The following is a 26,897-nucleotide window of genomic DNA, read 5'->3' as shown; positions in this document are numbered from 1 at the left end:
CAGATGTCTTCCTTCTTTAAAGACGACAATCTGCCCTCCCATGTGGTTGATGATGCCCTTCAGCACATCTCATCCACTTCCTGCACCTCCATCCTTGAACCCCAACCCTCCAACTGCAACAAAGACAACCTTCTGGTCCTCACCTTCTACCTTACCAACCTCCAAATACATTGCATCATCCTCCGCCATTTCTGCTACCTACAAACAGACCCCACCACCAGAGATATATTTTCCTCCCCATCCTCTCCGCTTTCCATAAAGACCATTCCCTCCACGACTAACTTGTCAGGTCCACAACCCCCAACAACCCACCCTCTCCTCCAGCACCTTCCCCTGCCACCGCAGGAATTACAAAACCTGCCACCACCCCCCCCCCCCCCGTCCGTCCGTCCGTCCAAGTTTCAAAAGAAGCCTTCCACATCCATCAAAGTTTCACTTGCTCTTCCACACATGTCATTTACTGTATCCATTGCTCCCGATCCAGTCTCCTCTACATTGGGGAGACAGGGCGCCTACTCTCAGAGCGCTTCAGAGAACATCTCTGGGACACCTGCGAGTAAAAAATGAGGTCTGCAGATGCTGGAGATCACAGCTGCAAATGTGTTGCTGGTCAAAGCACAGCAGGTTAGGCAGCATCTCAGGAATAGAGAATTCGACGTTTCGAGCATAAGCCCTTCATCAGGAATAAGAGAGAGAGAGCCAAGCCGGCTGAGATAAAAGGTAGGGAGGAGGGACTAGGGGGAGGGGCGATGGAGGTGGGATAGGTGGAAGGAGGTCAAGGTGAGGGTGATAGGCCGGAGTGGGGTGGGGGCGGAGAGGTCAGGAAGAGGATTGCAGGTTAGGAGGGCGGTGCTGAGTTGAGGGAACCGACTGAGACAAGGTGGGGGGAGGGGAAATGAGGAAGCTGGAGAAATCTGAATTCATACCTTGTGGTTGGAGGGTTCCCAGGCGGAAGATGAGGACACCTGCACCAACCTATTGCACTCTCAGCTACCTTTTCCCCTGCCCACACCCCTCCCATTCATCTCTCCACCCCCGAAACTCCCAGCCTCGTTCCTGATGAAGGGCTTTTGCCTGAAATGTCAGTTCTCCTGCTCCTGGGGTGCTGCCTGTCCTGCTGTGCTTTTCCAGCACCATTGTCTGGTGCTCAATGAGTGAGTTGCAGCAGCTGGAGACTGTGGGCGGAGCTTCCCCGAGGCCCCGCCCCCCCCCCTGCGTGCCCCTGACGTCACCACGGCCCAGCGCGGGCCTGCGCCATCTTGCTGAATCATGTCGGAGAAGAAGGCGCCGGTCGACCTCGGCTTGTTGGAGGAGGACGATGAGTTCGAGGAGTTCCCCGCTGAAGGTGAGCGTCGTTCGGGCCATGCCGCCGCACTGGGCGGACCTTTTCCGCCTGATGTCTCTGTCTGTCCCCTGGGCTTGCGGCCGAGTGTGAGTTTTCACATGGAGGAGCCTCAGAGAGAGCGCGGTGATGGAGGATGGGGATGGAGGAGGAGGAGGATGGGGATGGGGATGGGGATGGGGATGGGGATGGAGGAGAGAAGGGAACGGGCTACAGGGCGCACAGCATTTTATTCAAACCATGTTGGGCCCTCTCCCCGTGGGGGATGAGGGGGTGACTCCGATTCCCTCGCCCTCCAGGGCGGCCTCACTCTCCCAGTGCCCACTCTGCCCAGTTACTGAAATCTAAGGCAACCTCCTTCCACGTGAACTTGCTTTGAGGTGTTTTGTAAAGTTTCCACTGGTCCTCCTGTGACCTTTGACCAATCCTAAGTTTGGAGCAGAGAGCACGAGTTGGGCTGTTTGGCATTCTTGACGGTGGGCTATCCTGTACAGTTAGAATAGTCTCCCCTATGTTCAGGATAACTGTTTCTTGGGGTTAAAAAAAATCACACAACACCAAGTTATAGTCCAATAGGTTTAAAGTCTGGTTGAAGACTTTAGTTGGAGGCACTAGCTTTTGGATTGCTGCTCCTTCATCAGGTTTCTTGGAGGATCTCATGTTCATTTGGTGACCCATCCCAGGTGACATGCAGGTCTGATGATAAGTCATGATTTTAGTCTGAAGTTAACCACAAATTATTAGCATAGCCAGAGCAGACTGGGTAATGGAGAATGGGGTTGGCGGCTCTTTGGAGTGTGATGACACAGGGCTAGAAGAACAGCATTAGGTTGAAGTACTCAAACCACCCTATTTCTTCCATGCCATACAGGCTGCTGGCAATGGTGCTTCAATTTCTGTGATTGGCTTAATGTACACGTTCTGTGGAGATAACCTTTAATTCAACAGATTTTGCCAGTAATCAGGCAGGGTAGGCAGTCGGTGACCAATAGTTTAGTTTTTAGTCATCAGCATTCTCATCCGGAGCTTCCATTGATTCGAGATGCTTGTAATAAAATTACTACAGGCAAGATTTGCCTTAAAGCATTTGATGATTGGTGATTATGCTGACAGTAGTTTGAATTTGAATTAATGGGACAATACTAACCCTTTTGTTTTGTCTGAAATGTGTTGTTCATTCTTAAGGTTCTTAGATTACTTAGTGTCGAAACAGGCCCTTTGGCCCAACAAGCCCACACCGACCCACCCCCATTCCACATTGTGTATTGAGTAAACTTATCTGTTGTTATCCTCCAGTGCTGAACCGAATTAACCACTGAATTTGTAATGTCTACTGGTAAACTATTTGATCGTGGGATCCATTACTGTCAAATGTGAGCTTAGTTAAAAATCACACAACACCAGGTTATAGTCCAGCAGGTTAATTTGGAAGCGCTGGCTTTCGGAGTGCTGCTCCTTCTTCCTGGTGTGATTTTTAATTTTGCAAAAGAGAGGATTACAAATGCTGGAAACCAGAGATTAGATCAGAATGGTGCTGGAAAAGCACAGCAGGTCAGGCAGCATCCGAGGAACAGGAAAAAACACATTTTAGGCAAAAGCTCTTCATCAGGAATAGAGGCAGGAAGCTTGCAGGGTGGAGAGATAAATGCCATTTATCTGGCCACCCTGGAAGCTTCCTGCCTGTACTCCTGATGAAGGGCTTTTGCCCGAAATGTAGATTTTCCTGCTCCTCGGATGCTGCCTGACCTGCTGTGCTTTTCCAGCACCACTCTGATTTTTAATTTTGTTTGCCTCAGTCCAACACCGGCGGCACGGTGGCACAGTGGTTAGCACTGCTGCCTCACAGCGCCTGTAGACCCGGGTTCAATTCCCGACTCAGGCGACTGACTGTGTGGAGTTTGCACGTTCTCCCCGTGTCTGCGTGGGTTTCCTCCGGGTGCTCCGGTTTCCTCCCACAGTCCAAAGATGTGCGGGTCAGGTGAATTGGCCAAGCTAAATTGCCCGTAGTGTTAGGTAAGGGGTAAATGTAGGGGTATGGGTGGGTTGCGCTTCGGCGGGTCGGTGTGGACTTGTTGGGCCGAAGGGCCTGTTTCCACACTGTAAGTCTAATCTAATCCTCCACATCATGTGTGAACTTGTTGTATTTAGATAGATGTATGCCTCCCAGTGATGAAATCAGAGCATTCCTTTTCAAACAACAACTTTGATTTATAGAGCACATATAACACTACAAACTCCCAGGCACTTCAAAGGAGAAATGGATATGGTAATTAGTCGAGGCAGCAGATCCAATTTGGATTAAAAAGTTGAACTGAGTGTCAGCAGTGTGAGGGGGCTGTGACTTACATCAAGACAGCAGTTGATTACATGTGCTATCAAGAAATCGTAGTAAAATTGAAGTCAGCAGCAGTTGGGGAGGTTTGGGGTGAGGTGGTGTTGCTCTTGGGCTTTTGTTTGAAACGTCGATTTTCCTGTTCCTCAGATGCTGCCTGAGCTGCTGTGCTTTTCCAGCACCACTCTGATCTAAACTCTGGTTTCCAGCACCAAAAGAGAAAATGCTGGAAAATCTCAGCAGGACTAATAGCATCTGTAAGGAGAGAAAAGAGCTGACATCTCAAGTCTAACTCCTCCCCTGTTATTCGCTTTGACAAAGAGTCAGTTAGACTCAAAACATCAGGTTCTTTTCTCTCTCAGATGCTGCCAGACCTCCTGAGATTTTCCAGCATTTTCTCTTTTGGTTTCAGATTCCAGCATCTGCACTAATTTACTTTTATCTGGTTTCCAGCATCTGCAGTCCTCACTTTTGCCTGACTCAAATCATGCCAAGCGCAAATGTGAATATGTATATTGGAGACCAAGTTTCTTAACCTATGGGTACTTTGGCAGCAGTTTCTCAGCTGCATTCCAGTAATGATAATTGCCAGTTGCATCACCAAGGGTCTCCTGACCACCTAAAATCAGAAGCAAAGATGTTTGTTTGCACAGTCTGTACCACTTACAACCCAGATTATGCATGCAGCAAGAACTGGATGACATTGCATACAGCCCAGTAGGTAACTTTGTTTGCAGAATGACCAAGCATTGACCATTTCCAACAAGATGCTATCTACCTTTCATTTCACAATCAACAGTATTATCATCACTAAATCTTCATAGGTCAATATCTTATATTATCATTGATCAAAAACTTAATGGGACACAAATATTGTAGCTATAGGAGTAGGTCAGAGGCCAGAAATTCTGTGGTAAGTAACTAATTTCCTGATTTCCCAAAGCCTGTCCCCAATCTACATGGCAATAGTCAGGAGTGCGGTTGCAGACTGTTTCATTGCTTGGACAAGTACAGATCCAACACACTTCAGAAATTGACATAAAGAGGCTCATTTGACTGACGTCCCATCTACCACCCTAAGGATTCATCTCCTACACCACTGATACACAGGGGGTGCAGTGTGATATCTACAATGTGCACAACAGCAGCTTCCCAAGTTTCTCTGGCAACATCTTTCAACCTGTGACATCTAGCCTAGATTAGAAGATCAAGGGCATCAGGTACCATTAATTACAGCAAACCTTTTATTAACCAGCACCTTCAGGAGCAGAAGTGTGCTGGTTGATTAAACATTCCAGTTGATCAAGAGGTCCACACAATCAATGTAAAAACACAACTAAGTAATAGACAGGTAATGCAGGGAGTGTACTCATCACTGTTATACTTGTTTTACAACATAAAACTCTTTAATAATACAACTTTGCCCTAAATAAAACTTACCAGCTTATTATTTGGACCCTCAACACTCTACTCGAAATCACAGTAATGCAGTAAACTTCTGGTGTTTCAGGTATATAATTTTTGCCAGTTTATTGAGAGTGCTAGTTCATAAGGTGCTGGTTAAAACGAAGTTTGCTGTACCACCAATTGCAGGTTTGCCTGAGCAGCTCCTGCAGAAACGTCCTGGAACTGAGTTCCACAAACCATAACCATCTTCACGTGTGCCAGATATAAATCCAATCAGTGACAAGTTTGCTCCATGATACCCATTAACACCAGTTTTGCTAGGACTCCTTAATACTACACTGTTGAATGCAGCCTTAATGTCAAGGGCAGTCACTCTCACCAAACCTCAGAATTCAATGCTTCTGTCTGTGTTTGAACCAAGGCTGTAATGAGGTCAGGAGCTGAATGGTTCTGGCAGAACCCAAACTGAATGTTGCTGAGTAGGTGCTGCTTGATAGCACTGTTGACACCATCTTCCATCATTTTACTGATGATTGAGAATACAGGTCATTCTGCTATAAGATGCATTTCATGAACACGAATTTGCAGTAATGTGATTGACAAATTGGAGACACTGTTTCTAAAGCACCAGTTCTTAAAACATGTGTTGTCTGAAATGTGATTACATTGCCAATGCTTTAAGCGCTGTTTCTAAAGCATAATTTTTCTATAATGCGGAGTGTAGAAGAAAACAACCATCATGTTATAGACTGAGGTGGTAATTGGCTGGATTGGATTTACCCTTCTTATGTGTCGGACATACCTGAGTAATTGTCCATACTGTCGGCCTGCTTGACTTTACAGCATAGGATGGTAATTGTGAATCATGATTGTCCAAATGTTGGGAAATCTTCATATGGGTCTGGGTGGGTTGCACTTTGGCCAGTCGGTGTCGACTGAAGGGCCTGTTTCCAGACTAAGTAATCTAAAGATTCCTGAAGAAGGGCTCATGCCCGAAACGTAGACTCTCCTGCTCCTTGGATGCTGCCTGACCTGCTGCGCTTTTCCAGCAACACATTTTCAAATCTTCATATTTTGTTAGCTGTAAATTTTTGTATCTGTTTCAATCTCATTGTTAGTTCAGATTTCATCCTGAAATTGAAATCAATGTCATCCACCACGTGCAAATTTAAAAGAGGAGGCCATTTGGCCGCTTGCCTGTGTTTTCGTTTCAATGAGATCATGACGAGTCTGACTATAACCTCAAATCCACACCCCTAGCTATCACTGATTTACCAAGGCTTTATCTATCTCTGCCTAAAAACATTTAAAAACTCTGCTACCCCAATTTTTCAGGAAGGGTTTCAAAGACACACAATGTTCAAAAACACTTAACTTCATCTCTTTTAAACGGATTATACCTGATTTTTAAACAGTACAGATTTTCCCATCCTCTGCACATCCATCATGTCAAACACATTAGAGATCTTTTATTTCATAAAATTGCCTCTCTCTTTCTAAACTCCAGCTTATGCATATCTTGCCTGTCCACCTTACCTCAAGTTAATCTGCTCATTCATTACAGGTGTAGGTCTGGTAAAACTTCTCTGGACTGCTTCCAAAGTATTTACCTCTCTTATTAAATAAGTTACCCCGTATGTGGTCTCACTAGTATCCTGTATAACTGAAGCTGAATCCTTAAAACTATTGTATTCAATTCCCTCACAATAAATCTTAACATTCTATTAGTTTTCCTAATTATTTGCTATACCTGTAACCTAATCTTTTGTGATTCATGTATCTCAGCACGCTGCAAACTCTCAACATTGGGATAGCATGCTTTTTTCCATTCCTGTCAAAATAGTTTCACGTTTTCCTACACTGTACTCCCGTTTTTTGCCCACTCACTTAGACTAAAACTACAAAGGTAGGTTATGTCCTTTACACAACTTCCATTCCTATCTTTGTGTCATTAGTGAAAAAAAATCCTATTCCTTCCTTCCTTGTAATTTATGTAAATTGTAACCAGTTGAGATTCTAATACTGATCCTTGTGACAAGCTATTTGTTATGCCCCTGTCAACCTGATAAAGACCTATTTATGGTCACTTGCTTCCTTTTAACCAGGTCATCTGTGCATATTGATATGCTACCCCCTACATTGATATTTGATTTTCTGCAATAACCTTTGCAACCCACCCAGACCCATATAGAGTATTTTTATCTGTTCACCTTTACCTACAGCTTGTATTATTTCATTAAAGAGCTCCAGTAGATTGGTCAAATATGATTTTCTTTTCCTAAAGATTTCTAACTTGCACATTAGCTTTGCTGAGAATCTAGATGTCATTTATGTGCCTCTGAATGAAGGTGGCCCAGCAAATCATAATTGATGCAAAGGTATGGTAACATTTCAGTAATTATTGCCACTTAATTGCCAACTTATTGTAGTTCAACTTTGCATTATTGTGGAAGTGGGGAGGAAATGTTCAGCTCTTCCCCAGGTTGGAAGGAAACTCTCTGTTCTCTACAGTCAAATCCGCTATGAACCTGAAGAAAACCAGTTTATTTTTCCTGCAACAGTTGCTGTCAGCTGTGACCCTGTCCTTAAAACTATGGGTGTACCTAATTAATAAAAAGAAAATGGCCAGCAGCTAGCACTGATCCTAGAGGCTAGTCAGGTAGTGGTTACTGATCCACAGGAACAAAGACATCCTCATATACTACAGCAAATTACAATATACCAGTGCAGTTCTCAAGATATACAGCATGTGCTAATACAAATCAGGACTGCCAAATCAAAGCCAAAGGAAAAAGCTAGATAACTTACCATTTCAACCCAATAGTAGAACATTTTATATGAATATCAGAAAGATAATTGTTTTTGATGTGCTGTCTTCCACAATTAAATAATTTGCCAATATGGATTGTGGAAACTCTCTTTTATAAAAGGATGCACGCATGTATTTTAGACAATTAAAATCACTGTATATGACCCATGCCCAGGCTCCAGTGAGAGTCAGGACCCTGAGGAGAGATTGAATAATTAGTTAAAGGAAAAGTTTTTACTCCGGAACAACTCAATTAATTTGTTAGAAATAATAAATGCATTAGAGTTTAATTCAAAATATTAAGAAATAAAAGTTAGGAATAAGACATCTCAAGCTACAATGCCAGCAGTCCATGCATTACTAACAATGGCAGACAGGAAAGAAAGTGGATACTGTGCATCATAGTCATCAGTTTTAAACAGAAATCCTCATAGGCCCATGAGGCACAGTGCAAAATAAGATCAAGGATTAAATTCAGTGTTTAATAAGAAAACTTAAGTTTTGTAACCAATTTGGCAAAATATTGTCATAAAATTCAACGACTTGTTCTTTTTCAGATGGAATGCAGATTAATTCAAATTTGGCCAATTTAATGAGCCACATTAACATGAGAAACATTTCCTCCGGATACAAATTACTTCTGTATATGAATTGTAAAAAGCTGATCATGAAGCAGTAGGCTGTAGTTATAGCATGTTAATGTTGTTAGAGAATACCAACAAACCCATTTTTGGATTTGAGATCAAATGGTTTCCTTGAATACCTAGCTGAGTACTAGACCAATTCTTTCCCCGGATGACTGTCAACTATGAAAGTTTAGCCTATTCATTAATTTAAACAACTCATTCTAATCACTTTCTGCTAAGTCAGAATAAGCCTTTTTTTTAAACAAACTAATTTTACTTACCACATTTAGGTGGAAGATTTTTTAAATTGCCTCAGTTTTTATTTCGAAAGAAAGCATTATACTAAATTAGGTAAGGTAATTTTCAGGGTACATCAATGCAAGATGATTATCAGAACTGCAACCAATGCAAACACATCTTTAAACTACAAGTAAAGCTGATTCAATGAACTGCATGAATTTTCAGCTTTAGAAAATTTACAAGCTAAAGCTGGGTGAGCAATGTAATATAGAGATTCAGCCCATATTGTATAAGGTCCATTACCAAAAACTTGTTATTGATTAACATCATTGTTCCTATGAATTAAAACTGACCTCACAATCTGAAGAAATTCTAGAACATTACATGACAAAATTAAATGCCCATCAAACATTTTCAGCAAAATTAAACTTCATTTATATAAGCAGTTCCTGGGTTTTGAACAATGTCACAATCTTAATATAATTTTTTTAACTCTTGCAGACCAATGTCCCTGTAGTAATGATGAACATACTGTATTCTTAATTGGTTGATGGTCTTTTATGTTTACAGTTTGGGCGCAAAGGTACCTATTGTCACCTGGGCACAAACATTTCCCAATCTTTCACCATTTATGTAATTGGATAACTCCACATTTCCCAGTCATTGAACTTATCTACATTCTTTTGTAGTCTGTTTGCATCCTATTAGCCGGCCATCTTTCACCTAACTTTGTATTGTCAGGAAACTTGGATTGACTGCATTTGGTCCCCCACCTCTAAAAGCACTGACCTTTATGGTACCACACAAAGGATCAGATCTTTCATCATTTGTTTGTTACCCAATCCTTAATACAGGTTTATATAATGCCCCCAATAACCAGAACATACATTCCAAGGTGCTTCACTGGAGCATCAATAAACAAAATATGACAGCATTAACTTGGTCATAGAGATGGTTACTTGAGTGTTTTAAAGACAGAGGTAAAAACAGCAAGATATGAGGAAGCAGTTTGATAGTAAGATCAAGAGGTTCATGGATTGAAATGTGGGAACCGGAGGGTGTTTTTAGTTTGGCCAGATGCTTGTAATTGAAAGATTTATGTGAGATTGGATGCTCATCAACCCTTCTATTATCCCTGTCTCATTAACCATCTGGCAAAATATGTTTCTCAGCCTTTTGAAATGCAAACTGTCATAAATGAAGGCTCCGGAAGAAAGAGATCTGTTTAAATTGTCAAAATATTTTTGATATGCTGTGTGTACTTTATGTATGTAAACAGAAGTAAAGATTTTCATCTTGTAGCAACAGAAGTTATACCTACCATTTGTTCTCTGTAGCCTAAACCAATTTATAATATGGTTTATACCAGTGAGATCAAATATGGAGATGATAAGTTGTGGAAAAACTAACAATCTTGCGCAACTTCTTTTAAGTATCTACAACTAGCTAAAGTTCCTTGATAGTAGCCTTTGTGTTTTGAATTTAGCTTTTTATTCTTAGAGATAAAAGTTTGAATTTTAATTTGTGCTTTTTAAAAGTATCAAACATCCATTTAAATTAACAACAACTTTTTGTTTTTTTTCTGTACAGGCTGGACTGGTTTAGATGAAGATGAAGATGCCCATGTCTGGGAAGATAACTGGGATGATGACAATGTAGAGGATGATTTTTCTAACCAGTTAAGGTTAGATTACGATTTATTTTCTTAGCAGTAGTGCACAGGTATATCATGGTAACTATCGGCGAAAGACCCAAATGTGCTGTAGTATAAGCTGAAATTATTCCTGAAGGGTTTTTGCCCGAAATGTCAATTTTTTTTTCTGCTCCTCAGATGCTGTCTGACCTGCTGTGCTTATCCAGCACCACACTCTTGACTCTAATCTCCAGCATCAGCAGTATTCACTTTCACCATGAGCTGAAATTCACTTTGTCTTGATTAATACAGGTTCAATAGGGGAGCATCCTGAAACTAGTGGTCATGATATGAATTCAAAAAACTTGTCTCAAGTGAAAAGTTATGTACAGATAGTGATTAATATGGTGTTTGATTTAGGTGTTGCAAAACTGGACAAGACAACAAAACAAGTTTTTTTTATATATCCAGTCGTGGGGCATGGGAATTTATTGCCCATCCCTAGTTACTGTTGAGAAAGTGGTGGTGAGTAACTGCCTTGAACCTCTGCAGCCTATGTACTGTAGGGTTAAGATCACAGTAGGATTACTAAGAACATGAAAAGCTTTGAGTAAATTCAAAGCAATAGGTAGGTAAGATTTGAAAAGTAAAGTATTTAGGGAAATGAAATTAATGGATACTTGCTGAATTAATTATTTGCTTCTATTCAGCAAAATCCTCCGTCTTTTGGAGTGAAATTTCAAAGGAGGGATTTTATTTTTAAGTAGAAGTAACTTACAGAAATGTTAACCCAGAAAATTATTGGTTGGTTAGCTTGACATCATGAGGAATGTGCTGAATGGCGTCCTTTGTGCAGGGTGCTATTGACAGTGAGTAAACCGCTGATTTACTCTTCCATTGCAGTCAAAGAAAAGGAAAATGAGATATTGCAATGCAGGCAGCTGATTCACCATTGGCAGTTACTTGCTAAGCAATATACAGTTAAATTTATACTCCTATTCTTTTTATGGGGCACAGTCAGACTTGAATTTTAAAGCAAGTAACCTTGGATTGGAATCTGCTGTCAATAATAAACCTGAGTGGCTATTTCCTGAGCTTCATCCACAATGCCTGGAGACTAATCACTTTGAGTCTGATGTGATGAAATATCTCCTGTTGAGTTAGAGAATTCTTTGCCTGTTTTAATCTGAAAGGGAAGGAAAATTTTAGTGAAAATGTTGTTTCATATAGCAGTGTTGCTTTTTAATGAATGCTATATGGTTCAATTTGTATTGGCTAGTTATTTATCACATTTCCAACTTTGCTCTGCAATTTTTTTTGTCTCGTAGACCTTTTAATTGCAGTTAGAAAGCATTAGTTTTATTAAGTTGTCTGGAATATTGCATTCCAGACACTTGAAAACTAAAATTAAAAATTTAGAATATTCTAAACATTTATTAAAAGTTCTTTGCTGGTGCTCAGAGATCTGTTATTTAAGATTGCCAAGTCTTGTCAAGCTCCTCTTCAGTACGCAGCGGCTTTAAACTTTCTGTTAAAAATAGAATGGGTAAAGTGTATCAAAGCAGTCTTGTATCCTGAAACTCTATAGGAATCCTCTTAACATAAGACTCAATTTGTTCAATGAGCTAGTTGGTCTAGCAATATTTAAAATTTCTCGAGTGAAATTAATTATTTAACCTTCCCTTCTATCTAATAATTTTGACAGTTTTTAAAAAACATAAGCCCTAAAATGATACTGTGGGCTGTTAAGATTCAAATATTTCATACATTCATTGGATTCCCCCTTCTCAATAATTTATTAATACCTTAATAATTTAAGGTATTAACTTCTCCCCTAATTGAATCAAAAAACTTCAAGCTCTCTAAGTGTCAAATAGAAATACACTCAGATGAACTGTAAAGTTAGCTGGTTGTGTGAAGTTGATTCTTGCCTTTATTTTGATAATTTTTCCATAAGATATCATAGAGTCATAGAGATGTACAGCACAGAAACAGACCCTTTAGTCCAATTCATCCATGCTGACCAGACATCCTAACCTAACCTAGTCCCATTTGCCAGCATTTGTCTCGTATCCCTCTAAACCCTTTCTATTCATATACCATCTAGATGCGTTGTAAATGTTATTGTACCGGCCTCCTCCACTTCTACTGGCAGCTCATTCTATACAAGCACCGTGTGAAAAAGTTGATTTTTAGGTCCCTTTAAACGTTTTTCCACTCTCTCCTTAAACCTATGCCCTCTAGTTATAACATGGAAAAAATACAGCAAACCTAATAACATTTAGCTATTTTGTCATACGTCTTGTATACATTTGTGGGAATAAGTTGAATGTTCCAATACCTATATGAAATTTAATTTGAGCATTGCATTAACATCTTTTTCATTATGACAACTTCAGTGCACTGATTCTTTGTGGTATCCATTTTCTTTGCTATGCAAGAAACTACATGCAATTTTCTAACCTCCCTAGGTTGGAAAATCTCTCTCTTTCTGGACCTGTGCTTACCTTTTACTGTGTAGCACAGAAATTGGATTGTTTTTCACCAATGATGTTTAGCATATTAAATAAAAATTGAGACAGTAAAATATATTAAAGTTATCTTTTAAGACTCATGTCTGGGAGATGAGTATTTTCTTATAAAAATTCATAAGTTTTAAATCTCCCAATTTACTTCCCCATCAGTTTTTAATTAAGGAATGTTGAATGTGGTGCAACATCTAAAAGTAATTGTGAAACAATGTATTTAAATCTTCAAATTGTAGTTTCTGAATGCTCCAAAGTTAATGCTTAAACTATTTCTATATTTTTAAAGTATGGCAAAAGCTTTATATTTTTATCATGATTGCTTATTGCTCAGTTGGTGTAAGTTGTAAAGGAAAATTACTTATTTCCGTGGTCTCAATGCATCATTTTTTTTAAAAAAAAAATGACTGGTTATTTTTCAAAGCAACAACCAGCCTATAATTTAGTCAACTTTAAGGACCTAGAAGTGGAAAGAAAAGCTTCTCTGTTCCATTTTTATTTTCAGGAGATTGCATTTTATGATTTATTTACTGTAGGTTATCTTTTTTTAGTTTTCAATGTTCAGGCTATGTTTTGATATGTCCTCGGCCCCTGTGACCACAGAATTCCCACAGTGCAGAAAGAGGCTATTCAGTCCATTGAGTCTGCACAGACCTTGCAAAGAGCATCCCATCCCTGTAACCCCATGTGGAGTTTATTGTGGTTAACCCAACTACACTGCACATTGCTGGACCCTGTTGGGTAATTGTTTTTAGCATGGTTAATCCACTTAACCTGCATACTTTTTAGACTGTGGGAAGAAACCAGAGCACCTGGAGGAAACCCATACACACATGGTCAAGAGACACTATTTCAGTTGTATAGATAAATTCATAGTTTCAGTGAATACGAACTTCAGAATTTGTTATTAATTTATCCTGTACCTTCATGTGATCTTCCTTGCCATCTTCATTGGAAAACAGCAGGATAACACTCCACCAGACTTTGAGTAAGTTTAATCAACAGTGAAGAATAAGGCATATTAGCTTAACTATGCATTTTACAGAACTCTAGTTCAAAGAAAATCTGCCAAGCAACTTTGAAACAAATTCCACAATATTTATATGTGTTGATCACAGTAGACCACTTACTATGGATGTCAGACTGATAATGATTAAAATCTAATAATTTATCAGTTTCAGTTGGAATGATTTCAGTCAATAAATCTTTATGTACAGTGACTGAATTATGGGACACAGTACAATATTAAATCTAGAGACAATCTTCATTTTATCACAAACATGGGATTTTCTTGGTGGATGGTCAAATAGACATGGAAAAGTGTATCAAAGTAGAAATGGAGCTTGTAACAGTACAGCAAAATTGGGCATTTTAACTATTTGGGTGTTCTCATTCTGAATGTACTATTACTGTAACTAAAGTCATTGCAATGTTGGCTTGTAGTGTTGCATTTTATTGTCAACTAATAACTGTTTTCTGTTTGGTTCACATCTTTAATATGTCAATGTATTATCCTTGTGCTGTAACTTTGTAATTTATTTGAGAATTATTCTTTGTATAGATTCATCACATTTGTTATTTTTACTTCTAAACTTACATTTAGAATGTGTTTAAAACATTTGGGGGGGAATAAATCACAGAATGGGGTTGAAAGCTAGTGGCATTTTGTGTCCAATATTTGGCATATGCTGTTGAATATAAGAGGGAGTCTTCGGAAATGCACATACTCCATTCACTGATTACCATTACTTATACAATGGATTTAATTGAACTAGACAGCTATTGGAGATGTAAGTGATGGCAGTAAATTAGTAGATAATTTGCATCATCTTGTGGAAATAATAATTCACCAATGTCCATTATTGCTTAAAATCAGGTAGCTATTTACTTTCTCAAACTAGAAACTATTAATTAAAATACTAATTCAGATAGTGTTTTCTTTTTCCAAAAAAAAGCTGATAATGGAGCTCTTTGTCCTTTCCAGAAACATTTTTGTAACATTCTACATGAAAGACTTCTCATTATGCCACAAACCATAAAAATCCTAGGATAGAAAATGGGACTAAAGCTCAGTTGAGATGTACTTTCAGTCTTGAGGTTTTGGCTATTGGTAATTGTCAGATCTTTGTATCTAACAATGGGTATTAGATTCTGAAAAAAAACTGACAGCAATAACAAGCATATGACCATAGATTTGTAGGGGAGTCACAGCAGTTTTGAAATTGGCCAACCAAATGGAAAATTTAAATTTTAGCACTGACAAATCATGAATACTTTCTGGATGTAAGAAATATAGTGCCAGTTTAGTTCTATTCACAAATATACTTATGAAATGACCTGCGATAGCCAGAATTGTTGAATATATTTATATTTCATCCTTTGCAATACGTTGATCAGAGCCCACTTGAGTTTAGTGTTAACCTTTTGTAATTTAAGTTAGAGGTATACCACAGATATGTTGCAAAAATGATGCAGAAAAGAGCGGCAAGACTGATCTCAACTATTAATCTGTGAGGAGCTTTAAGGCTTCACAGTTGTGAATGATTAAATGGGAATTTCATTGAAGTTAATTTTCAAAGCACGCTCTAAAATAGCAAGTTTGAAAGGGAATTATGACAAGTAAATTTCAAATGTATTAAGAACTTGGAATAATCCACTGGACATTAGTGGCATTTTAAAACCAAGAATTTATAAGATATATTTGGCTGCTGAAATATTTAGGGAACTATCGTGGTGAATATTAGCCTTTTCAAAATTTCGTATGTTCAGCATTTAAAAAGTTCTTCAGAATGTCAGTGGTGTTCAGGTTCCAATTTAGAGTCAGAAAGTAAGATAGAGATTTTTTTACCTCAAGTAACCAATGGTGAAGGAGTGTACTTACTGGCAATTTTAGGTTCAGTTTAAAAGTAGTTCATTTTATTTTGTGATCAGGTGTTCGTGAGAAAAGGACTGTGAATTTGTGAAGAATGTTTTATTTTAAGATTTTGTAAAATGTATTGTCATCTCTAAACTATTTCGGTGTCAGGATATCCTACTTCTTAAAAAGAATGAAACCCACTAAAATTCATTTACCTTTGTGTCAAAGGCCAGATGTAAAGGGAATTAATTGGAATACTGAGGTGGTCGTGGTGTTGCATTTTGAGGTGCTATCTTACAGATATATTGTTTGATGTGTTTATAAACAGTAATTGGGAGAAAGTGAGGTCTGCAAATGCTAGAGTCGACATTTCGGGCATACGTCCTTCATCAAGAGCATTCTCCAATGCTGCTTGACCTGTGCTTTTTCAGCACCACACTTTTTGACTATAAACAGTAATTGCTGATTAATGACTTGGTGCTTGCTATTATCTCTCTTTTCGCTGGTATATATTAGTTTAGATGTTTAAACTGTTTTTAATCTTAAATTACATACAAAACATACCCTGAATTGTAAAAATTAAAAGTTAATTGAAAACCGCAAACTACCGATTCACTTATTTATATATTTTGGATCTCAATTTCTAAACAGAAGCATGGGTTACCACATTTATTATTTTTTCTGCAACTTTGTTTCTTAAAAGGTGGAAACTGTCATCAAATTAGCTGCAATAGTATTAATAAGATTCCCTTTCCAGTTTCATTCATCAAATGTTAATCATGACACCTGACCAATTTAATGTTACCACAGCTTAAGCAGAAGGGTTAATTTCTGATTTTCTAATAGCCATGACAACTTGGACATGTTTATTAAATAGTTACATCTTTTCAGAATCTTAATTGGTTTGGCCATTCCTCTGTTAGGAAAATAACATTCCAGTTTTAATACGCTTTTTTGTTTGGATTGTGAAGTAATGGCTTGAGTAAACCCTTCAAGGAACAAGTTTGTGGGACAAATTTTTCATGTGTACAATGCTAACACTAGCTAATTTACCTTTAATAGCAGAGATGTAGAATATCTTGTGCGCACGTGCTGTGTCGTAACTGCTTTTCATGCACCTCAGCTGAGTTTTGACTGTGACAGCTTCAGCTGTCAATTTGACGAGTGGTATAGATGATGAGTTTTTATAGTAGTGTTTTTTGGATCAAATAGTTGCAAACCAACTAAGAATAAAACAATTTCAGATCTACTGTTGTATAATGAAGTAGGTTTAATTAGCCATCTCATAATGAAAGATCCATTGGGCATTAGTGATCATAATACAAATCAATTCAATGTTGCATTTGAAAGCAAGCTATCCTATCATGAATAAGAATGTTGAACTTTAAATAAGTTACATAGTTGAGAGGAAAGTTGGCTATAATTGATTGGGTAAACAGTATAGCTCTTAATAAGTAGTTGGAATTTTTTAAAAGAAGCAATTTAAAACTTTAAACAAAAATACACATCATTGAAAAACAAAACTTGGTGGAAAAGAACCATCCCACAGCTTACTTTGTATGGTAGGGATCATAAATTTAAAAAAAGACAATGTTGCAACAAATTGTAGTAAGCAAATCTGAGAATTGAAAATGTTTTGGAGGATAGGAAAGAGTTCCTGATAAATTTTTAAAAATTTTTTTAAAAAACAATGCAAGTCCACAAAATAGAGTTGCTTCCTTCGAGATGGGAGAAGTTATTTTGGGCAATGAGAAAATGGACATGGATATTATAATTCTCCAATCTTTACAGTGGAAAAATCGTAAGCAAGAAATTGAAAGCAACCAGCTGCTAAAAAAGAATAAGGATTTTTTTTGAAGAAACTTATTTGCTGAGAAGATATGAAAGAGAGAACTGTCGATGTTGGAAAACGTCAACAAAAATAGAAATTTCTGGAAAAGCCCAACAGATCTGGCAGCGTCTGTGGAGAGAAATTACTGTCCAGTGATCCTTCCTCAGTACGGGTTATAGAGAATCTGGAGGGGCTAAAATCAAACAGATGCATAGGATTTGACAGCCTGTGTCCTAGGGTACTAAAAGAAATAGCAAAGATATTAGATGCAAGATTCTGGATTAGGCCCAGCAGATTGAAAGTTAGCAACTGGTGATATTACTATTCAAAAAAAAATGGATGAAAACAGAATTACAATTTGCCTGCCATAAGGTTGCTAGAGTCTACTATTAAGGAAGTCTTAACAATGCACTGAAATCATTAACAGATAAAACCAACTTTTGTCAAAAGGCAGTTGTGTTCATTTTTTGATGTAGCGAGGATAGATAAAAGGGAACCAGTAAATGTATATCTCCCAAAGGTATTCAATATGATACCATGCAATGTTGATAAGGGCTCTTGGAATTTAGACTACTGTATTAGCATTGCTAAAGGATTGGTTAGCATGCAGGAAACAGTTAGTCAGAATAAATTGGGCATTTTCAAGTCGGCAGGCTGTGACTAGTCGTGTCAAAAAGAACAGTAGTGAGACCTCAGCTATTTGCATCCTATTAATGACTTGCTCGAAGACACAACGTATATAGGTTTGCTGAGAAAAGATATTTTACACGAGGGCATGTGTGCAAAGAGAAATAGGTTGAGTGAATTGGCAATAAGGTGGCAGATGGAATTTCAAGCAGGCAAGTGCAAGTTTATTTACTTTACTTGGAAAACTAGAAAAACAGATTTTTTTTAAAAAATGCTGTTCAGAGTCCTGTTATGTTCCTACAAGGAATATGAAATATTAACATTTAGGTACAAGTACTGTCATTAGGAAACCAAATGTATGTTGACCTTTTACAGGAATCAGTGGAGGAGTAAATTTTTGGTACAATTGTATATGAATTTGGGGAGATGACCCTTGAAATCCTGTTTGCATTTTGGTCTGCGTATTTAAAAGAAGAGATGCTTGCAATGGAAACAAAGTTTTACTATGTTGGTCCCTGAGAGAGAAGAATTTCTTACAAGCGAGAGACTGAGTTAAGTGGTCAATTTTCTCTAATTCAGAACAAAAGTACACGATCATGAAGAGACTTGACATTGTCAATACTGAAAGGTTCTGGCTTGGGAAAGCATGGGGACACAATCAAAGGATAAAAGGATCATTAGGACTGCGATGAGGTGAAATTTTTTCGCTTAAAGCATGCTCCATCATTAAATGTGTTTAAGGCTGAGATGGGCAAATGTCTGGTGTTTCGAGGAATCTGACAAAGCAAGCGGACAAGAGTGTAGAGCTGCAGCTGAGGATCAACCATGATCATATTGAATGATAGAGCAGCCTGGGTGACCATGTGGTCTCTCTTTTTGTTGAGTATAAGTGATAAACTAAGATGAGAATAAGTTATAGGCTTAAGTGTGACCTAAGCACAGAGAATGCAATAAAGCAATTCTGAAGAGATATGCTGAGGGAGGACTCATTGACAGATGACATATTAGATAACTTTGAAAATTGTAATAGAGTGAAGATTTTGATGTCCATGACACATTTCATTGAAAGTGACCAGACAAATGGATAAGATGGTTAAAATACTTGTGGGTTACTTTTGATTCTATTTTACTAATAAACCAAAGTCAAGAATACCTCCGTTAGAACTTTGGACAATTCTGGATGCCATGTGGAAGAGATCCAGAGCAGGTTTGCCAGAGTGTTGCCAGGGATGAGAGACGGGAAAAGTTTGGACTGTTCTCTCTACAGCAGAGACCATTAAGAGTTAGCCTAATAGAATTTCAAATTAAGGTTTGATTGAGTTGATACTGAAGAATAATTCCTGTCAATCATTTGGTCAGTAATGAGAGTTCATAGTTCTTTTACCAATTATTTGAATCTGGTAAACATGACTTTTTTTCAATTGTTTCTAAAAGTTCTAAAATCTGATTCCATGAGTACAAAAGAGGGTTAGGCAAGTAGTTGATGAATGGGTTACAGGAAAGAAAGCTGGAATGTCAGATTAAGCATCATTCAGTAACGTAACACAGGTATAATTGGCCACCTTCTGTGCTGTAAGCTTCAATAATGAATTGGTTCTTATTCCCTACACAATACCACAACATAATTGTATGTACCTGACCAGCAACGTGATATATGGATCACTCTATATTGAGCTAAATTAGACCTGTTTATGGTGCATTAAGCAACATGTGTTCCACTCACTGACTCTTTAAAATTTAGGAAGTTAATATCATAAGTCTTTCCTTTTAAATTTTTTCATTTAAACAATGTATAAAGGAAAACCATTAAGCTTGTAATGTTATGCATGTTTGTCAAAAATGGCAACAAACCATCAAAGTGCCATCCAATATCCTGCTTTAAACATCTGTTTTAAAAAACAAAAATTGCCTGTGCAAGGTTTGTGAAGGTTTGTATCTCAGGTTGAGGTTTAGGGTGTAGGTTTGTTCGCTGAGCTGTAAGTTTGATATCCAGATGTTTCATTACCTGGCTAGGTAACATCATCAGTGGCAACCTCCAAGTGAAGTGAAGCTGTTGCCTCCTGCTTTCTATTTATGTTTGTCCTGGATGAGGTTCCTGGGGTTTGTGGTGATGTCATTTCCTGTTCGTTTTCTGAGGGGTTGATGGTATCCTAGATCTATGTGTTTATGGTGTTGTGGTTGGAGTGCCAGGTCTCTAGGAATTCTCTGGCATGTCTTTGCTTAGCCTGTCCCAACTTACTGGCCAAAGAACTACACGCAAGACTGAAATACCTAGTAGAAGAGTCATAGCACTCCATCCACTCCACCCAGAAATTCCTAAAAATCATCAAAAACACCAAAATAGAGGAAGACGAAACAATGATCTCATTCGACGTAACAGCACTGTTCACCTCCATCAACATCGACCTGGCAAAGGAAACACTTACCACACTTTTAGAAGAGACCATCACACAGACCCCAACCATCATCAATCACATACCAACGAAAACATCATGAAGCTAGTGGACCTGTGCCTCACCACCCACTTCACCTTCAACAACATAATCTACAAAAAAACCAACTGCACACCCATGGGATCTCTGCTATCAGGATTCATAGCAGAAGCGGTAATGCAAAGACTAGAACAAACAGCCCTACCAACCATCGAACCAAAAATCTGGGTCCACTACGTAGATGACACCTTTGTCATCACAAAACGAAACAAGATAGAAAAGACATTTAACGTCAACAACACCCTCACAGGCACAAAGTTCAGCAAGGAGAAAGAAATCGACAACAAACTCGCATTCCTGGACGTCACAGTCAAAAGAACGGACAACTGAGATCTACAAACCTGCATATACAGAAAACCGACAAGCACTTAACTACACCAGCAACTATCCCAACACACACAAATGAACCTGTATCAGAGCACTATTCCAACAAGCCACCTCACACTGCAGCACAGACGAACTTCAGAAAACAGAGGAGAACCACCTATACAAGGTATTCAAGAAGAACGGATACTCAAAAAATACAGTCCGCAGATTCCTCAAGAACAAACCACAGCAAGCAGACCAAACACAGCCAGAAACCCTAACCACCCTACCATACATCAAAGAAGTTTCAGAAATGACAGCCAGACTACTAAGACCCCTCTGAATCCTAGTAGCACTCGAACAAAAACAAACAAACTTAAAAGATCCAGTGCAACCCATGGACAAAACCAACGTCGTCTACAAAATTCCATGCAAGGACTGCCACAAACACTACGTAGGACAAACAGGAAGAAAGTTAGCGACCAGGATACATGAACACCAGCTAGCCACAAAAAGACATGACCTTCTCTCCCTCGTAGCTCTACACACGGAGTAAAAAAAACACCATTTCGACTGGGACAGCACATCTATCCTGGGACAGGCTAAGAAAAGACATGCCAGACAATTCCTAGAGGCCTGGCACATCAACCACAATGCCATAAGCAAACACACAGATCTAGATACCATCTATCAACCCCTCAGAAAACGAACAGGAAATGACATCACCACAAACCCCAGGAACCCCATCCAGGACAAACCTATAAATAGAAAGCAGGAGACAACAGCTTCGCTTCACTTGGAGGTCGCCACTGATGTTACCTAGCCAGGTAATAAAACGTCTGGATAGCAAACCTACAACTCAGCGAGCAAACCTACACCCTAAATATTGCCTGTTCTTAAAACAGAGAACTTAAACTTTTATAGAATTAAAAGAAAATATTACAATTTTGGACCATAAACCATCACCAAGTACAGACTGAGGCCTGTGTACCTGTCAAGCCTATCTATCTCATCTGTCCCATCCCCTGTACTTGTGTCATTGCCCTGCAGTGTTTATTTCGTTCACATAATTATTCAAATCTTTTTGAAGCTTCCTAATGAGTTTGCTTCCATGACTTTTTTCCAGCAGTTCTTTCCAATCTTTAATGTTACCCAACTAAACTTATTTTTTTAAAAAAATCCAGGTGCTTTATGTATAATCAGTTCACAATTAACAAAACTTTTCATGATACCTCAAGTGACCACAATGTGTTACTCATTTCTGATTAAGGGCTTATGTCCAAATGTCGATTCATCCACTTCTTTGATCCTGCCTGACCTGTTGTGCTTTTCCAGTGCCACACCTTTCAACTGTTACCACAATGTCTCAAATTTGCCCGGTATACAGAGGATTAGATTAGATTACTTGCAGTGGTGAAACAGGCCCATCGGCCCAACAAGTCCACACCGACCTGCCGAAGTGCAACCCACCCAAACCCATTCCCCTACATTTTACCCCTTCATCTAACACTACGGGCAATTCAGCATGGCCAGTTCACCTAACTTGCACATTTTTGGACTGTGGGAGTAAACCGGAGCACCCGGAGGAAACCCACACAGACATGGGGAGAATGTGCAAACTCCACACAGTCAGTCGCCTAAGGCAAGAATTGAACCCGGGTCTCTGGCGCTGTGAGGCAGCAGTGCTAACCACTGTGCCACCGGCCGCCTTCAAATCTCTATAATCCGAGTGACACGGGCAGGGAGTATTTCATTAAGGTAATTGAATTCTGGGTAATTGAATGCCAGATAACATAGTTTAGCAAAGCATCAGAACCTTGCGATCTTTCATGGATAATCTGATATTTGGAAAATTGAATGCCAGATAATTGAGGTTCTTCTGTAATTAATGTGCTGAATAAACAGTTTGTGTTGAGGTTATAATGGGAGGAACGTTAACCTGAATTTGTGGATCTCGAACCATCTCCGTAAGTTAGAGCCGCAGAATTAAGCCATTCGATCTATTGAGTCTGCTGTACCATTCATCATGACTGTTATGTCTCTTAACCTCATTCTCCTGCCTTTTCCCTGTATCCCTTGATCCCTTTACCAATCAAGAATCTATTTTAGAGTCATAGTCATAGAGATGTACAGCATGGAAACAAACACTTCAGTCCAACCCGTCCATGCCGACCAGATATTCCAACCCAATCTAGTCCCACCTGCCCATACCCCTCCAAACCCTTCCTATTCATATACCCATCCAAATGCCTCTCAAATGTTGCCAGCCTCCATCACACCCTCTGGCAGTGCATTAAATGATATTCAATGACGTAGCCTCAATCTCTCTGCAGCAATGTGTTCCTCAGATTCACCGCTCTCTGATTGAAGAAATTCCTCCTCATTTCAGTTTTAAGGGGTCATCTCTTCACTGAGGCTCTGCCCCCAAGTCCCAGTCTCTCCTACTAATGGAAATATCTTCTCCATGTCTGTTGTATTGTGTTGGTGATCTTGTGTTGTGTTGAACCAAATTGAGCATTTAGGAATTGAGTTCACATGTACTTCATTTTGGCAGTGAACGTATAGTGTAGAAAAATGTGGTGTGGTATGCTGAATCTTATTGATGACAAATATAGTGTGTAAGAACAATTCAGAAAATGTTCAATTGATTCATTAATGGGGTGAGGGCTATATTGAAAGCTTAGGTATACGCCCATTGGAGTTTTAAGATTGAGTGATAATCTAAGTGAAACTTTAGAACCTGAGGGGACATCATAAGGTGGAAACCAGAGGATGTTTACTTCTCAGACAGTCATTAGAATGTGGAATTGGCTTTCCTCAGATATCAATGAATACACTGCGTCTTTGAATTTGTTCACGACTGAATTAAATTTTTGATGGACAAATGGTATCAATTTGTAGGACAATAGATGGGTTGAGAGCACAATTTGATTGGTAATTGATAAGAGGAATGGCAGTGATTTTATTTAGTACTATACTTCCTTCAGCACTGAATGTTGGTAGATGTTTATAAAGTATGTAATCCACATTTTAACTCTCCTTGAACCCTTGCCCAAGGGTTTTTTACCTCTTCATCTCTTCCCATGCATTTTATCAAATTTCATCCAATATGTCTGAAATCCTTGTCCTGGAGCCTATTGACCCTCTTCATGCTTTTATTTTCCACATTTAAAAAATTTGTGTCATATGCATACTTTGAAAAGATATCCCTATACTACATTCAAGCTCATTAAAACATATCAAAAATAACCACGGCAATAATTCCAAAATCAGAAAAGTGTCACTGTGCATCCCTTCAGTTTAGGAAATGATTTTTCAACACTATGCTCTATTTTAGAGTCTGTTTCATGTCTTAACTGCCCCTTAGTTCTACCAGCATTAATTTTGCAACAAATATATTTTGTAGCACTTCAATCAATAATGTTAGATCATGATAGATTTAATTATGCCTTCATCTCAATCTGTTCTCAGCTGCTGCTGGTTGATCACTGCCATCTCAAATGGAACTGGACTATCACATAGATGGTGCCAATTGCCTGTCATAAACAACCTCCGGAAATGTGCATATTATACATTGATATGGTATACTAATATCAATTTACAAAAACTATTCAATCAAGGAATGATCCATAGTCTGTTTGTTAGGTTTCATGCATTGGTGATGGCTATTGATCATTTAACTTTGTATATTTTGTGCAATTACTTTGCTCATTATCCAGTTATTTTCAAGCAGATATCTTGCATCCATTGACACTAGAGCCTCAGTTTTGTGTTCAGACATTTAAGGTGGTATAGATTTTTTTTTAAATTTTGCTAGTTCTCCTCCATTCTTGTCCAAACTTATTTTATCAATTTTCAAAGCATTGTCCCATTGTGGGCTTTGTCAGCAACCTTAAGTTTGTCTAATATTGTTTATCTGGGTTTGTAGCATATTTTATTTATCCCCAGAGTTGTTCAGCTTCTTTGCAAGATAATAGATTGGCCAAAAAAATAATTTGTTGGGAAAGCTTCTTACTATTCTTGCACTCTATAAAGTGGCTAAATTGGAAATAAGAAATACTAGTGTTATGATCCTGGCTGATATTACAACCAAACCAGTCAGATGCCAGAATCAAATCTGGCTTGATAAATTTGGTTTCCTTTAATACAGTGGTGGTCTTTCACTGAAACGTGAGTATGCTAAACTGTTGATTTGGTTTTAACACTAAAACAAATGTTTATAGCAAGAGAAATAAACATAAAATAAAACAAACCAAGCTATCTGAATATATAACACTGTTTTGCTATGTGTTTTGAACTCTTTCCACAAAGTCCCATCTACCCCCAAAGCCATCACTTTGCAGTTGATCAAAATCCAGAGAAATTCTGTCAAATTGGTATGTTTGACTTAACTCCTCTTCTTAGTTCCAGTCCCAGGAGCTGGGAGGCCTTTATGCTTAGTCACTCTCACAACTGAGTTTGTAATCTTTCTCAGCATTAACTGATCAATGCAGGTCTCTAACCAAACATTCCTAATCTGGAAGTTCCACAAACTAAACTCTTTCACAGGTAATGAAGACAATCTCTTTTTCCCCTTTGAGAAGCTATACCTGCATCTGATTTAAGTCTGGTCTCCTTTAGACTTCACCATTTTGTCTTTTCTTAAGCTAAAATCAATTCTTGATCATTCAAAACACAAAATGAAGTAATTTTTTTTATTCTCAGCTGTTGTTAAGCCCTACAATATAAACAAACTTCCATTAACACTCCAAGAGCCAATTCTGATTTCAAGGTGCTGGAAGGACTGACCTAATTAATTTATAAACTCCTTCACAAAGTAAAATCACCCATATTTTAAAATTCAAAGTTTTTTTTGAAAAAAATAAATCACAAACTTCCATCAATTTATACATGATTAGATGAGATGACCGAGACCTGTTAACTTCCTAACGGAAAATTACAGCTGCTATTTACAGTACATATCAAAGTAACTTCAACAATTTTCAGTAATTATCATTGATATAGCTTAATTAATCCTCTATCAGTACAAAAGCTCTTCCCTCACCTCAAACTCAACTAAATCAATGGAGCCCCTGAAAATCTGAATATAAAATTCTTAAAGCATTTTGCTTTAATCTGTCTGTTATGGATTAGTCATGAAAAGACAATTGTTCTGAATCAGGAGTTATGCTTGTCTTCCTTTTGGAGGAAAGGGGTAGAATTAGACAACTGTGTGAATTTACAATCTGAATTTACTCGAATATGTGTTCTCTTCACAAGATGGTGATGAAATATTTCAATTGTGTTTTCCAGAGCTGAATTAGAAAAATTTGGATACAAGATGGAAACCTCATAGGTGAAGTTCTGCAGGATAAGAATGTCTGTCTGGAAAATATAGAATAAAGAATTCTGCACACGTTTAAAAAAAATGGTCTGTGGCAAATGCAACACTGGAAGTGAGATGTAATAGAAACTGAAATGTTGTTCAACATTTACAAAGGAGGACACAATTTTCTTGTGAATTTTCCTTTTTATTTTCATAAATTGTTTTGAAACGTAATGTCGTCTGCAAAGCTTTTCTTCCCTCTATAATGGTGCCATTCGTGGCAGAACACTATGCCGAGTGTAAGCATGTACAAAACCCCGAGAATCCACAAAATCTGCTTTACAGATTTCATCAAAGCTATAATTTTTCAGCAGGTACAAAAGATCAAATCATAAATCAAATCTTTGTTTTTGAGATTCATGTATGTCTACATTTCACAAAATAAAATGGCATTACAAAATAAATTCAGAAGTTCGTGTTACTTTAATTTTCAAATATGGTATTGATCTAAACTATTCGAAGTTTAAGACCTGCCTCCTCCAATTGAGCATGAACTTCCTTTGAT

At 38.3% G+C, this 26,897-nt stretch overlaps 1 protein-coding gene across 1 annotated transcript; it reads left to right on the top strand.

Annotated features, from left to right (window-relative positions):
* Window positions 1-1,227: 1,227 nt before the first annotated feature.
* On the top strand, window positions 1,228-26,796 carry sem1 (SEM1 26S proteasome subunit). The gene is made up of 3 exons (XM_060825450.1): window positions 1,228-1,345; window positions 10,347-10,440; window positions 26,320-26,796. The coding sequence occupies exons 1-3, from the start codon at window positions 1,270-1,272 to the stop codon at window positions 26,360-26,362; spliced, it is 213 nt and encodes a 70-aa protein (XP_060681433.1). The 5' UTR covers window positions 1,228-1,269; the 3' UTR covers window positions 26,363-26,796.
* Window positions 26,797-26,897: the final 101 nt, after the last annotated feature.

This window comes from Hemiscyllium ocellatum, chromosome 5 (genome assembly GCF_020745735.1).
Source record: "Hemiscyllium ocellatum isolate sHemOce1 chromosome 5, sHemOce1.pat.X.cur, whole genome shotgun sequence".
NCBI lineage: Eukaryota > Metazoa > Chordata > Chondrichthyes > Orectolobiformes > Hemiscylliidae > Hemiscyllium > Hemiscyllium ocellatum.
This window is presented reverse-complemented; position numbering and strand designations above follow the sequence as displayed.